The sequence below is a fragment of the Chanodichthys erythropterus genome, chromosome 8 (assembly GCF_024489055.1).
Source record: "Chanodichthys erythropterus isolate Z2021 chromosome 8, ASM2448905v1, whole genome shotgun sequence".
Lineage (NCBI taxonomy): Eukaryota > Metazoa > Chordata > Actinopteri > Cypriniformes > Xenocyprididae > Chanodichthys > Chanodichthys erythropterus.
In genome coordinates this window covers 2,239,731-2,255,131 of record NC_090228.1, presented here as the reverse complement: position 1 = coordinate 2,255,131, position 15,401 = coordinate 2,239,731, and the positions used below count along the sequence as shown (strand labels likewise).

The 15,401-nt window shown below is 40.1% G+C and overlaps 1 protein-coding gene across 1 annotated transcript; it reads left to right on the top strand.

Moving 5' to 3' along the window:
* The first annotated feature begins 2,196 nt into the window (after positions 1–2,196).
* On the top strand, positions 2,197–11,952 carry gpr37b (G protein-coupled receptor 37b). Its single transcript, XM_067390811.1, has 2 exons — positions 2,197–3,195; positions 11,122–11,952. The coding sequence occupies exons 1-2, from the start codon at positions 2,221–2,223 to the stop codon at positions 11,950–11,952; spliced, it is 1,806 nt and encodes a 601-aa protein (XP_067246912.1). The 5' UTR covers positions 2,197–2,220.
* The last annotated feature ends 3,449 nt before the right edge of the window (positions 11,953–15,401 follow it).

Below are 15,401 nucleotides of genomic sequence, written 5' to 3'. Positions count from 1 at the left end.
TATCGTCTTTCTGGAAATCAGGACAAATATAGGCCCTAGTGGTGATGATTAAGGAAAGAAATTCATTACAGCTGTTTGAAGAAGGCATAAAAACAAAGGTATTTGATTGAGTATGAAACAAAAGAAACACACTTCACTAATGAAATAATCATGGCTCCTCATGTTGCACAAATCATTCCATTGATTCCATTCATTCCACACGCATTTCTGTCAGCTTTCAGTTCTTGTCAAGTATCTGACCTTGCGGCGCACTGTTATTTAACGTTTTGAACCCCATGCTTAGATTTGGCAACAGAGTATCAGTGCTAGCAAAGGCTGTGCCAACTCCAGTAGCTTGTATTCTGCACCTGGCCTACATTACAATATTCTGCCAAGCTCCCATGACCAGCAGGACTTAGAGGTGAAACTTTGGACCCAGCAGAACAAAGAAACTAAAGCATGTCTGAGCTAAATATGGAGTGTTTCCACATGATGTTTTGCAAGGCAATGAAAGGCTCTTGGCTGTTTGCAAATGTTCGCCTCTGAGCCCAAGTTTCTGTCCAGCGGAAAACAAACCTGAAGCAAGTCGGTTCTTGCCCTTCCGCTCAGAGAACTTTGCTCTGTTGTGACATTGCCACAGGCTGAGAAAACCTGTTCCACATACCAATGCACCAAAGAGCTTTTAGTAGTGAAAGTAACTTGCTTTAGATATGCTGTGACACCAAAAAGTATTTAAACACTTCAGTCACACACATAGATGTCTGAATGTGAAGATCACAGCAAGTGCCACCTGTACTCATGTTCAAATACATCTGAGGGCCTGTCTGTTCAAAAGATGGATACTAATGTTGTTGTTTGCATTCATATGAATATATTTTACTTATAAATGAACTTAGGAATGGTTACTATATATCATTTTTACTATAGCCGATATTTTTTGTGTATATGCGTGTTCAGTGCATATGTAGGGCTTTTTCACTTATTATATTAATATACTCACGTCTTATATTGATACATGTATTTATGAGTATGTTGCATGTACTGTGCATGTGTCACTCTAAAAAATGCTGGGTGAAAAACAACTCAAGTTGGGCTGAAAATGGACAAACCCAGCAGTTGAGTTGTTTTGACCGATGTTGCCGGGCGGTTTTATTTAACTCAGCTATTGATTAAAATGACTATATGGCTGGCTTAAAATGAACCCAAAATAGGTTGGAAATTAAAAATTAGACACATAATTACTAGAGGCAACAATAATAAGCAAAAGGTGAACATTTCTTAATAAGCAATGTTAATGGTTTATTATTGATTAAACTTAATAAATGTTCATTTATTAAACATATTAATAAATGTTAATTTTCAACATACTTTGAGTTCGTTTTAAGCGAGCAATAGGGTCATTTTTAAGCAATAGTTAGGTTAAAAAAAACTACCCAGCAGGTTGGGCAAACATTTAACCCAACTGCTGAGTTAAAAAACCCAATTGCTGGGTTTGTCCATTTTCAACCCAACTTGGGTTGTTTTTAAAGCAGCATTTTTAGAGTGTAATATTTCACGATTATTTATTTATTTTAAGGAAAAAATATTTATATATTTTGCCGTTTTACTTTCGCAGCCCGTGTTACTGTGACACAAGGTTATAATTTAACTCGTATAAGCCCGTGTTACACTCAAGACTGATCGGATTATGATTCTGTTGACATGCGTAATTACGCATGGTAATGAATGTACTACGCACGGGCGGGGCGGGGTCGCCTCCAGCTGCGGTGGTCCAAGGGGCTGATGCTGGTGATGGATCCGGCTTGACAGAACAAGGTTATCCGCCAGGAGAGAGCCCGTCCATTTTCTTCATCCGCTCCTCACTCGCAGCAGCAGCAGCAGCTCCCCGCCCGCTCGCGCTACGGAGCGCGTCCCCGGGACTCCGCTTCTCCACGCACGGCAGAGGCGCAGGTTGCCGCGCCCAACAGAACGCGGGATGCGACCGTCTCCTGCAGCTGGCTGGGATGCGCCTCAGAAGCTGAAATAATGCCTCGCTGTCACTTTGCTAAGACGAGGAACGCAAAGAGAGAATCATAACCGGAGTGGATGTAACCGGAAAAGTCATTTGCATGGATTTAATCAGCGTTTACCGATCATTCACGTGTGAACTTTTTCCTCTGACGATGTGAATCTTGTGTATTCTTTGCAATGCATCACATTAGAGTGTTTTTCTAACATCTTCAGCACACTGACTCATTGAAGATGCAGATGCTGCTTTTAAGAACGATCTTTTTCATTGCAGGATGTCCACATGTTTTGTTGCGTGGAGAAAGCCGTAATGCACACACCAAAGATACTCTTCATGATCCAAAACCCAGTGCCACACGCCCTGCGAGGCATCCAGCCGCAGGTACACCTGCCTTTGACATCAAACACACTTCAGAAGACACCAGTAACTTGTCCTCACGTCTCTGGAGCGCAGGTAAACCGTATGGATACAGACATCTCTTGTCGAACAGAACACACGCGGCTACGAAGAGTGGCACAAACCTACATAAGCTCTTGCGGCGACATAAAAGGAAAAAGTTGAATGGTGAGATGCCTGCTACCATGGGAACAGCAGATGGACCCAATAACTCTAAGCCGAGCAAGCGAGGGAGAAACCACAGGCGCAAAAGAGGCACAAAGGAGCACCACAAGAAAACGTTTAAGAGCTTGAAAAGGGGCCAGAATAAAAGCGCTGCCTCATCGACACCAGTCGAAACTTATTATAATGCTCTGACGTCCTCTTTTACCATGTGGGAACCCATGCCCAAACCTCTAGCTCTCACCTCCACAGATTTCCCATTTGATCTCACCAGATATACTGAGTTCCACACCAAACAGGTAGACGACCCATGGGACGCCACGCCGATGACCCCTCCGTACGCCGAGGATGAGGAGAGCGAATTCTTCCCCAATCCTTTCTACCCCGTCACTAGCGAGACGTATGGGGCGTATGCAATCACTGTCGTTTCGGTCCTTATCTTCGCTGTTGGAGTAACGGGGAACATAGCAATAATGTGTGTGGTGTGCCATAACTACTACATGAGGAGCATCTCAAACGCTCTTCTGGCTAACCTGGCTGTTTGGGACTTTGCGCTGCTCTTGTTTTGCCTGCCTCTCGTGGTGTTTCACGAACTCACAAAGACCTGGCTGTTGGGCCAGTTCACCTGTAAAGTCGTACCATATATTGAGGTAATGGATTCTGTGTTCATTCATATCAGGGTTGAATTGTCGTTTGCTAAGGCAAGCATCAACGCTTGCTCATACCTAGAGTAAACCTTTAACCCTACACTTTTCACCCAAAAATTCTGTTATTCAATTGCCCTCGTGTTCCGTATAAAATTTCCATCCGTTTAGATCAACTTAATGTGATGCATATTTCTCAGTCGTACATGAATGAAGCAGTCGAGATTTCGGCACTCAAAAAATCAAAATCTATTTGCATTTAATTGATTTTATTTAAATAATCATATTTTCAAAATTCATTTATTCAAATATGCAATCAGCATAAATTTGGTTATTGTGAAAACTTACATTTTTTTGGTTAAAAATCTAAAATGTAGGCCTAAGTATTCTAGTTTTTAATGCACAAATCCATTTGAGAGTGTTAAGGTTTGCTTTTTTGTTTTGCACAGGAGGGTGAGGTATTGAAATTGTGGCATGGTGGGTAATTGTGTCTCCTTTCGAGAGACGTCAGTGCTCCCTGCATGCAAAAGAACATCCACCCTGCCCTCAGGACACCGGCGCTGACCTCTGTCCCACTGCCGTCACATACTGTACGGCGCGAGCATAACCGATTATTTCACGTGAAATCTGCAGGCGCCCCGCTGCCATCCTGATCTGCTCGCCACACCCAGTTTCAGCACAGCTCACTTTACCACAACCAAACCCCACGCTTCTTTAGTGTCAAATAATTGTGGACCCTTGGTGAATCTCACAAAAAAAATATCCAGGTCATATTTCACACCAAAATCTAATAGAAAAAAGGAAATTATATGCATAAAGTAAAAGTATTGAAGCCTTTCCATTGCAACATTGTTTTCCTGAAAATGAATTTAATGCATAAAGGCAGTACCTTGCAGTAATGAGAATGAGTTTTCTTAACTTTATGATAATCAGATTTGAGTAGTAAAATTGTCTTGAAAACAATGCCATAATCCAAAACATCATAACTTTTTCCCCACCAGCATTTTTTGTTTTTGAGTTTCCATCCACCGCAAGCATTTTTTGACAATTTGCACAAAAATTTAATGGCCCCAACAATATTTTGTATGAATATATGAACATGCAATATCTCGAAAGAAAGAACAGAACCTCTTGTAGAGATCTCTCATGTCTGTGTGGCAAGTTTTTGCTGAGTTTCATTTCTTTTTTTTGACACGTTTCAGAAAGAAGTTCGCCGAGACTGCAGAAAGCGCACCCTGTTTTCTTTATTTTACAAAAGCACAAAGTTTTGTTGTTATTGTGAGTGTATGCAAGTAAAAATAGACCCTTTACAGTTAAGTATGATGTATTAATCGTTTCTGTATGTGACAAAAATGACAAGTTCTTTTCGCAGTTATCAGGAAAAAATGCAAGTGATCGCGCCGGTGCCTCTGCTGACCCCCTGTAAAAAAAAAAAAAAAAAAAGCTTTATGCATTTTTTTTTTTTATCAACACTTGAATGTTTCATAAAAAAGCAACATTTTAAACAAAAAAAAACGAGAAAATAGCGTTTCTACAACATGCATAAGCAATCCTTTTATTGCTTGTTTCTGCTTCTACTTCACCTGTGTTTTGATCTGGAGATTCTGTACTCTTGTGTAATAGCACCCCCTACCGTATAACAGTGAAAACATGGAAAGCTGGAAAATTCTGTCAATAACTGGGAAAGAGTTAATGTTCCTTAAAACAGGCTTCATTTTCTTTAACCAAAACATAATGTCTGATGGTTTTGTGCGATCAGACGACTCATGAACAAAACAAATTAAATCATAATGCTCAATATGGCATCAATGGAGGCATCAGTTTACACGACAACAATGTACTATAAACTTAAATGTTTTTCCTTTGTGTTTGTGAAACCACAAAACGATCCCCGTTCACACGGATTTGCGAAAACAACTAAAAACGTTATATTATGCAATCCAGGCCAGTAGGTGGCGATGTTACTTTGTAAAGAAACATGCGCATGATGTCGCGTTTTTGTAGTTTACACAGAGACTATAATGGTATCATTTACTGTACAAAAACAAGCACTTTAAAACCTGTCATGAAAAGTTTGCATTTTCAGGTCCCCAAAATGAATATATTGAATACATTGCTGGCTGTTTCATTCAAGCAGAATGGAGCTGTACTTGTATACACTAAGAGGTGTAACCAAGATGGCCACCGTCTTGCCTTGAAGACAAATTGGTGAGATTCACTCATCTGTTTAGTTAGATTGTATGAGTTGCTTTTGTGAACGTGAAGAGTGTGAGGGGGGTGTTGCGACGTTCTCGTGGGTTTTGGAGGGAGAGCGGTGCAAATGCGGCGTCCTGGTGGCACACTCAGCATGCCTGCTGTGATTGTATGGGACAGGCAGAGAGGGCCTGGAGGCTCGGCCTGACAATGGTGAAGCTGTATGAAAACAAGCCACTGTGCATGCGTGCTTGTGCCCGTGTCCCTCCGGCTGCAGCACAGCTATGAATGCTGATCGGGAGTGAATGCGTTCAGGGCTAAGTGGTGAGTAAAGTCAGTCTTGAGGGCAAATTGTGAGCGAATGCTCCACAGGGAGAAAACGCCTCGGGCTACATTACTCACAGCCCAGTGAAGCACACGCACACATGCACGCATGAAAAACATTGTGCGTGATAGTTCATGTGTATTCTGCATCTTACTGCTGCTTTTGTTCAAACCTGACACGTTTCACATTTGACATCCCCTCACTTGTTGTCTCCTGCAGGGTGTTTCCGCTCAGGGGTGCAGAGATATATTGTGTAGTTCAGTAAGTTCAGCGAATGCCAGTGGAACTTGTCTGATCATTGAGTTTGTTTTATCAGAGGTCTCAATTTTTTTTTTACTGGGGAAGGTCGAGCGAATCCGAGGGCAGCGTGTCGGTGCAGTGTTTTAACTTGACGTTTTTGTGTTTTGACTGGCCTTTAGCTTTTTGGAGATTGCATCAGTCACAACACAGAGATTTGCATGAAGGCCTTGTCTCATTTGAGTAAACATGCTGCAGAGGAGCACCTGACAATCCGGCCTTCGGCTTTCTAGCAACGTATTAAAAACACAGAGAACGCATTAGCAAATGCATGGCAAGCCTTGCATGATGATGATGATGAGTTTTGGACAAGCAAACACCACTTACATTTTCTCCAGATTTTATTTTTTAAATATTTTGTATTATTCTTTTATTTTATATTTTATTTTCCATCCATTCTTCAAACTACTTTTCTTATAAAGAATTTCATTTCATTTTTTATTTTATTTTATTTTTCCAAATTGCTTTACCTATTGAGGGTTGCAGATTTTTTTTTTTATTGTTTTGTTTTGTTTTACTTTACTTTACTTTATTGTTTCCATCTGTTTATTCTCCAAACTACTTGTCCTACGTAGGGTCGCAGTTCATTTATTTTATTTTAGTTTAGTTTATTATTTTATTTTTTGGCTTGTTTACTGGTTTTTGTTGGCTTTGTGTTTGTGATCCAGGCTGTTGACTCCCACTCTAATGGTCTGAATTTATGTAGCAGAATATGTAGTTGTTTCATTCGGTGGTCATCATATATAACACTATTACTGTAATAGCTTTTGTCTCTAGCTCGCTCATGCCTCAGTGCCGTCTCATTTGTCAATATGTAAGAATTATTGCCCTCCCTGCTGGCAGTAGCCCAAAAATGGCCTCCAGTCTGAAAGCCACCGTTAAACCAGATTAATATCCAGCACCTCCATGGTTTTAGAGAGCCTCTTAATCAGAGAATTAATGAGGCGTTAGTAAAGACCATCTCAGCCAACGCCATCTTCACCTGCTGCTAGGAAACCTGTAAGCTAGAAAAAGCCTGTGAATGTCAGATCAGTCGTGATCTGGACTGTTTGCCACAGTGTGAGGTGTGTGGCGACCAGGAGACCTTAGATTTGATTACTTCAGTTCAAACCACATGACCACCACATGTGAATCATGTAGCCTGTGGTTGTGACTCTATGTACATTCGTCTTGTTCTCCCTTTATCTGATAATGTGTCAAATCAGGTTTGTGTGTGTGTTTGAGTGTGTGTCCAAAGATTAATCACATATAGCTCTGATCATAACCCAGCAAATTAGACAGTTATAGACCATTGTTATAAGAATAAAGGACTTTCAAGTACTTCTTCACACAACTTTTTCCAGCGCTTCAAAGCTCAAAAGTCTGAATATTATCCAATTTAAATGTTATTTTTAATGTGATGACCAAAAACGTTTTTTGTTCATTCTTCAAAGATTGTCCCCATTTTATTTTATTTTATTTTAACTTATTTTCCTATGAATAATTCAGTTTTCATTATTTTTATTTTATTGTATTTTTTTTTTTTTTCTCATCAATCTCAAACTGATTTTCCTATAAAGGGTTACAGGTTTTTTATTTTATTTTATTTTAATGCCCCATTTGTAAAACTAAAAGTTTATCGATGTAGAAAAATGAACACTTGGTGAAAGACAAACACTTTTATTAGGCTATTAAATTTTTAAAAAGACATGAAATTACCACTACAAGCACTTATTGGCTCATTAGTCATTTCCACTCCCTAACGTAGTTTTTTCACACGTTTTGGTCATGAAAAAGTCTCATGAAAAACAAAAACTTTTCTTCAAATTGTGAATGAAATTACACAGACTGCTAGTTAAGAGAACTTTCTTTATAATCACTGAAGCCGTCAGTCAGTTGCGAAGTGACACTGAATACGAAAACTCCCATTTTAATAAATGAATCTGACTAATCTTCAAAATTAATCTTTTAGTTAAATTGTGTCTCCACGTTGTTTGTTATAATGAGAGGATTTGTGCGCTTAGTAGAGTTAGTATACTTGCTTAAACACACACATTCAGCATTTTGAGTGAAAACCAAGTGGATTCTCACTACCGATAATTGATTAGTCATTATTTTCCACAGAAATGTCTATGATAGGCTACAATACTCAACGCAAAATCATGCTTGCACTCATGTGACACGAATATAACAACCAGATCACTTGAAGTGACTTGCTTTTATCTTTTATTAAACAATTACAAATTATATGTTACCCATAGTAATATACCGTTAATCCTGCAATAAAAATATTACTTTGCATTGACCTGCCATCATACACTGGCATACCCAATTAACACCCCTCGTTTGATGGCCTAGGAATCTTTATGGGCATACGGGAAACCCAGCAGTATTTTGCAGTCAGGCAGCATCTCTTTCTTTCTGACCTGCTGCTGAGAATATGCTCATCCTACAGAGTAAACCGAAGATCATTCGATGTGCTGAGCGTCTAATGGAGCAGGATGGATGCGTTTCACACCTATGGAAGTAATATAGCACCATTACAGTGTCTTAATGGACACAATAGTCCATAATGGATTCTGAACAGTGTGCTTTTTGTCAAAATGATGAAGGATCTAACAAATCTGCTTTTGGAGATGAAAAAGGCGGGCTGGTTTTCATTTAGCAAGTGCACGAGCGCCGTTCCGCTAATTGTCTCCTCCTTGATGCTGATGTGCCTGATTGCTCTGTAATTATGATAATGAAGACAAACACTTAGTTGCCTCTTTCATTTGGGTTTGTATGATCCGCTGGGATGCAGCTGCGAGAATGTGGCCAAGAATCTCTCCAGTCGTCTCCTATTCATTGCAGTTGTTTCTTTTGTGTCTCCACTGTAAATACTCTTTCATATCACCCAATTTATTGTGGCAATATTCACGGCAAATGTCCCATTTCACAGTGGGAATGGTGCGATCAGAGGGTTTTAGGGCCCTACTCTGTGCCGTCTGAATTAATTGCCGGGCCGGCAGGAGGTCGACTTGTCTGTCACAATAACGCAGCAGATGAAGTCTGTAAATGTGAGAGCTATAGTTGTTTCTCGTTTTGCAAACCTGCTGCTATGTGCCGGATGATTAATAAGGAGATTATTCCAGCTGTAGGACTGGGTTCAGATAGATGCCTGACATAATTCAGATTTCTTTTCAAGCAGTTTGTTTACGCCACTGGCCTTACTCACCTTCTGACATGCAGTATCAAGGCTTTTAACAATTGATACCAATACCAGTGAAATTTCATGGTTCTCAATCATTGCTGAAAAGCAAAAATTAACAATGAATACATCCCTTTAAAATATATATAATATATATATATAATATACTGATCAGGCATAAAATTATGAGCACTGACAGATGAAGTGAACTGATCATCTCTTCATCACGGCACCTGTTAGTGGGTGGATATATTAGGCAGTGAACATTTTGTCCTAAAAGTTGATGTGTTAGAAGCAGGAAAAATGGGCAAGCGTAAGGATTTGAGCAAGTTTGACAAGGGCCAAATTGTGATGGCCAGACGACTGGGTCAGAGCATCTCCAAAACTGCAGCTCTTGTGGGGTGTTTCTGGTCTGCAGTGGTCAGGATCTATCAAAAGTGCTCCAAGGAAGAAACAGTGGTGAACCGGCGACAGGGTCATGGGCGACCGAGGCTCATTAATGCATGTGGGGAGCGAAGGCTGGCCCGTTTGGTCCGATCCAACAGACGAACTACTGAAGCTCAAATTTCTCAAGAAGTTAATGCTGGTTCTGATAGAAAGTTATCAGAAGTGCATCACAGTTTGTTGTGTATGGAGCTGCAGACCAGTCAGGGTGCCCATGCTGACCCCTGTCCACCGCCGAAAGAGCCTACAGTGACACGTGAGCATCAGAACTGGACCACGGAGCAATGGGAGAAGGTGGCCTGGTCTGATGAATCACGTTTTCTTTTACGTCACGTGGATGGCCAGATGTGTGTGCATCGCTTACCTGGGGAAAACATGGCACCAGGATGCACTATGGGAAGAAGGCGAGCCGGTGGAGGCAGTGTGATGATTTGGGCAATGTTCTGCTGGGAAACCTTGGGTCCTGCCATCCATGTGGATGTTATTTTGACACGTACCACCTGCCTAAGCATTGTTGCAGACCATGTACACCCTTTCATGGAAACGGTATTCCCTGGTGGCTGTGGCTCTTTCAGCAGGATAATGCTCCTGCCACAAAGCAAAAATGGTTCAGGAATGTTTTGAGGAGCACAACAACGAGTTTGAGGTGTTGACTTGGCCTCCAAATTCCCCAGATCTCAATCCAGTTGAGCATCTGTGGGATGTGCTGAACAAACAAGTCCGATCCATGGAGGCTCCACCTCACAACTTACAGGACTTAAAGGATCTGCTGCTAACATCTTGTGTCAGATACCACAGCACACCTTCAGGGGTCTAGAGGAGTCCATGCCTCGACGGGTCAGGGCTGTTTTGGCAGCAAAAGGGGAAATACATATTAGGAAGGTGGTCATAATGTTATGCCTGATCAGTGTATATAATGACATATAAAATGTCATTAAGACTTTTTATTATTTTTTCAGAATTTTTATTTAATAGTTTTGTTTAAATGTATTTAAAAAAAAAAAAGATAATTAAATATTAATATGTACATACATAGAACAGCAAACAAAGGACTCTATTCCATCATTTAAAGTTTAAATAAATAAATGTAACCTAATTAAATTGAAACAATGTTTTATATATAAATCCAGTTTCATTCTAAAAGTTGTAACTTCTTCCTGAGTCTCTCCATCAGTGTCGACTCCGATTTGAACAATGTAAGGCTGAACACCGTTACTGACAATCCTCATTTTGGCTGCGTGAGATTCTCCAGCTTTGTTGTTGTTGAGCTGTTAAAGCTCCGCCCCCTTTCCAGAAGAGCAGCAGCTCATTTGCATTTAAAGGGACACACACAAAAAAAGTTAAATTTAAAAAGTCATTTTTATTATTTTCTTCAGATTTTTATTTAATTTATTTTTTATTAAAATGTATTAAATGTCTCATTTCATTGAATATATTATCAACTGGTGAAGCACCAGTACATCCCTTTTGATGACCAAACTGTGTTTGTGTGCTTGTATTTGTCCAGGTGGCGTCTCTCGGTGTGACCACTTTCACCCTCTGCGCTCTGTGTATCGACCGTTTCCGCGCCGCCACCAACGTCCAGATGTACTACGAGATGATTGAGAATTGCACCTCCACTGCCGCCAAGCTGGCCGTCATCTGGATCGGTGCCTTACTCCTCGCCCTCCCCGAGCTCCTGATCCGGCAGCTGGTGTCGGAAAACGGCGACGGCACAGTAGAGGACCCGGCGTCGGAGCGCTGCCTGATTCGCATCTCCACTTCCCTGCCGGACACGCTGTACGTGCTGGGCCTGACCTACGAGGGCGCGCGTCTGTGGTGGTGCTTCGGCTGCTACTTCTGCCTGCCTACGCTCTTCACCATCGGCAGCTCGGTGGCGACCGCCCGGCGGATCCGGCGTGCCGAGCGCGGCTGCGCCAGAGGCAACAAGAAGCAGATCCGATTGGAAAGCCAAATGAACTGCACCGTAGTGGCACTGGCGATCGTGTACGGTGCGTGCGTGGTGCCGGAGAACGTGTGCAACATGGTTTCGGCGTACATGGCGGCCGGGGTCCCTCAAAGCACCATGGCGCTGTTGCACCTGCTCAGTCAGCTGCTGCTATTCCTGCGGGCGGCCGTCACGCCGGTGCTGCTGCTCTGCCTGTGCCGACCCTTCGGCCGCGCCTTCCTGGAGTGCTGCTGCTGCTGCTGCGCCGACACCTGTGGGATAGCGGCCCACTCTTCGGCCACTGCAAGTGACGACAACGAGCACGAATGCACGACGGAACTGGAGCTGTCCCCGTTCAGCACTATCCGCCGAGAGATGTCCAACTACACAGCGACTGGATCGCACTGCTGAGGCGTGTGGATTCTAGTGCCAACAAGCACATGCTTTTGTCTTACCTGTGTAAATACTTTGACCACGACGATATGTTGCTCTTTTAAAGAAAGTAATGTAGACTGAAAGTTATGTAATTACTTTTTTTGTATAATTGTCCTTAATATATATATATATATATATATATATATAAATATATAAACACTGAACTAGTGACTGCTTTAATTTTGCAGTTTGTTTGCACTGCCAACCACTTTAGCTTTCTCTCCACTCTGTTTTCACACTGACACCGTGTCTACACTGGAAGAGATCGGGATTGAGTTGCACTAAAAGCGTCGGTCACCTCAGGATGCTCGCTAATCATAGACCAATCACGTGCAAGTTTGAGGGTAGACTCAGGCCCTGGCCACACGAACACAGGTATTTTCAAAACCGCAGCTTTTACTATGCGGTTTAGCCATTCGTACACACGCAAACGCAGTATCCGGTCACAGTAACCGAACATTTTTGAAAACTCCTGCCAGGATGAAGATTTTCTAGAAACTCCATTTACAGTGTTGTCGTGTAGACAATGAAACCGGAGATTTTGGCTTGTGACGTCGGTACAGGAACCTGTAATAACAATTTTTCCAGGCTTCTGATTGGCCAACATGGCTTTACGGTTAGGGTTATATTGCCACCTGTTGGTTTGGCATGCACTTGACAGTGCTTCATAGCATGTTTTTGCGTTTTCATGTGGACACAATTTTTTTTATTAAAAAAAAAAAAACAGAGGAGGAAAAACTCAGTTTCTAAAAATACCCATGTACGTGTGGACTAGGCCTCAAATTGAAGTTAAATAAATCTATTGAATGTAAAATGCTACTTTTATTTTTGACAAAAATCCACCTTTTATAATTTTTATAATTTTATTAATATAATATTTTATTAGTTATTATTTTATTTTTAATACATTACATTTATTTCATTTAATTAGATTTTTTTAATTTAGTAATTAATTTTTAATTTTAATTTTACAGTGATTTTACAAATTAATTGCAATTATTTTACAGTTATTTCTTAATTTTTACAAAAATACTACTTTTACTTTTGACAAATCCATTTTTCATATTTTTTTTTATTTTTTTTTTTAAATTAGTTTTAATTTAGTAATTCATTTTTTTATATATTTTATTTTATTCATAAAAAATCCATTGTTAAAAGCTTTACAGTGACTTTACATTAGATTTAACTGTATATAACTACCACAAGTTTTTCAGAAATGTGTAATGAATGAATGAAATTCATAGCAAAAAAAAACAAACACACATTTGATTATTAATCTTATTTTTTTCAGACATAAGTGGAAAATACAGGGTTTCCACAACTTTGTCAAATGAACTGCCATTATTTTACAGTAACTTTTAATAATTTTAACAAAAAAATTTTAGATTTTTAAATATTTTTTTAAAAATACTTTATAGTTGTGCATCACTTATATATTTATAATCATTATTTATAATCTTTTTTTTTTTTTTTTTTAAGATTTTGTTCATTTCCACCATTTTTCCAGGCCTGAAAATCACAGATCTTTCCAGATTTTCCTAGGAAAATAACAAACGGCTCATCTGAAGTTCTCCAGTGCAGATAGTTGACTTGATTAAAGGAATCTGTCCAGTTTTGACACGGCGAGCTCGTCCGGTGTAGACACGGTGTTCCTGTTGCACGGTGAGTTTCTGCATTTATTGAAAGTAACATTTCTCTAATGTTTGTAAATGGCTGTGTGTTGCGTGCCGTGACCTTTCTCTTGATGAAGGTGATTCTTGTGAATCGTTCTTGAAGTCTGTAGAGCAGATGTGTGGGTAACTCACCCGCCCAGATCTGTATGTGTCTTACACCTGTGAACACCCACACCATGCTCGTTCTAGTTAACGCTTTCTAAACGTTTTTATATAACCAAAACGAAATGTCTCTTTAATAAACAGGAAACGTTTGCTAGAAGAATGGCAAACCGATGCATTAAAATGCCAGTGTGGTTGTGTGCATTTCTTTTGTAGCCTGTGCTGATTCTGAACTGGCTTTTATGTTTCCAGGAAGATAATGCTGAATACAAACAGAGTGTTTTGCTTGACTAAAGTCTCCAACAAAGATTTGCAATGTTTTACTAAGCAGTCACACTCTTTTTCTTGTGCATTATTCAAGGCCAGCAGCACACATCCGTCCCTGCATGCGTCTGAGGAATTGTTTATCCACATAAAAGCATTAGCTGTCAGGCTGCACATTGAACAGGCCCAGATGAGATCTTACTTTTGTATGTCAAATGCATCTGGTGTGTTTGAGGTGTCAGAAACGGAGCAATCTGCTATTTTTGGGACACTTTGTGGGAAGATAGTGATAGACAGGATCGATTTACATATGAAAATGTTTCAGCAGAAATGCCACGCTTTGATTTGTTGTAGCGTAAGTCAGAAAATGTTCACCTACTCATGTTATATCTCAATCGTGCACGATTCTGGAGAGCTTTGAACATTTGCAAGTCGTGCTAAAATGGATGAATCTCACAAAATCATGCATGGGTCACAGTTGGCCTCCAAAACAAGATAAAAAAAGAAATGATTTTGCATAAAAAGTGAGGCCTATTTTAGGACCATTAAGATGTTTTGCATCGTGACATTATTTACATGAGCATCGAGCACATTTTCCCTTCCAATTCTCATTACTGCAATGTGTGCATTGTCTTACTTTTCTGTCTTTTTCTTTGTTTTTTATTCTCTTTCTCAATATTTATTTTAATCACTACAGTACAAAATAATGTAATTCAATGATCTTTTTATTTAAAGCAACATAAATTAAAGCTGCTTAATAATTTCTGTGCCACCAGCAGGGTTGCCAGGTTTTCACAACAAAACCCGCCCAATTGCTACTCAAAACCAGCCCAAAACTAGCCCAATCACATTTCAGGGAGGGGGTCCCCCGGTAAAAATTGCATCCCTTGGAGTAAAATCCACATTTTTGGTGGGATTGCTGTGGTAAAATTAGCATTCCAGAGGCTAAATATCATGTTATTAGGGTCGCTTCAACCCGCAGACATGAAAAACAACCCACGGCAACACTGTTAAAGTAGCCCAATTCCACACAGACTTGTCAACACTGGCTACCCTCGTCACCAAATTAGAATTTTCCACCATCTTCATTGGTCGAACAAATAGATAGTCCCCCCCTCCAAGCTCACGCCATTGGTTGAGCCAATGTTCCAATGTTAGTCTGATCAAGATACTCAAATAAACAACTTTTTTATTATCATTCAATTTGATTTGAAATCAGTAAACAAATCATTTAAGCATTTTAATTAAGCACAAATGTCTCTTTTTCTGTGGTAAAATATAGACTCGTTCAGATTGTCAGTCCAAATCCAATTTTTGTGCATATCAAATTTAGCAAATGTGTTTCTAGCTACATTCATATGTGGTTTGAAATCCTATTCGTATCAT

Bases quoted from the DNA above. Each gene is read 5' to 3' on its own strand.
- gpr37b (XM_067390811.1), top strand. From the start codon at position 2,221: ATGCAGATGCTGCTTTTAAGAACGATCTTTTTCATTGCAGGATGTCCA. The intron at 3,196-11,121 runs GTAATGGATTCT...GTATTTGTCCAG, and splicing joins AAGTCGTACCATATATTGAG to GTGGCGTCTCTCGGTGTGAC.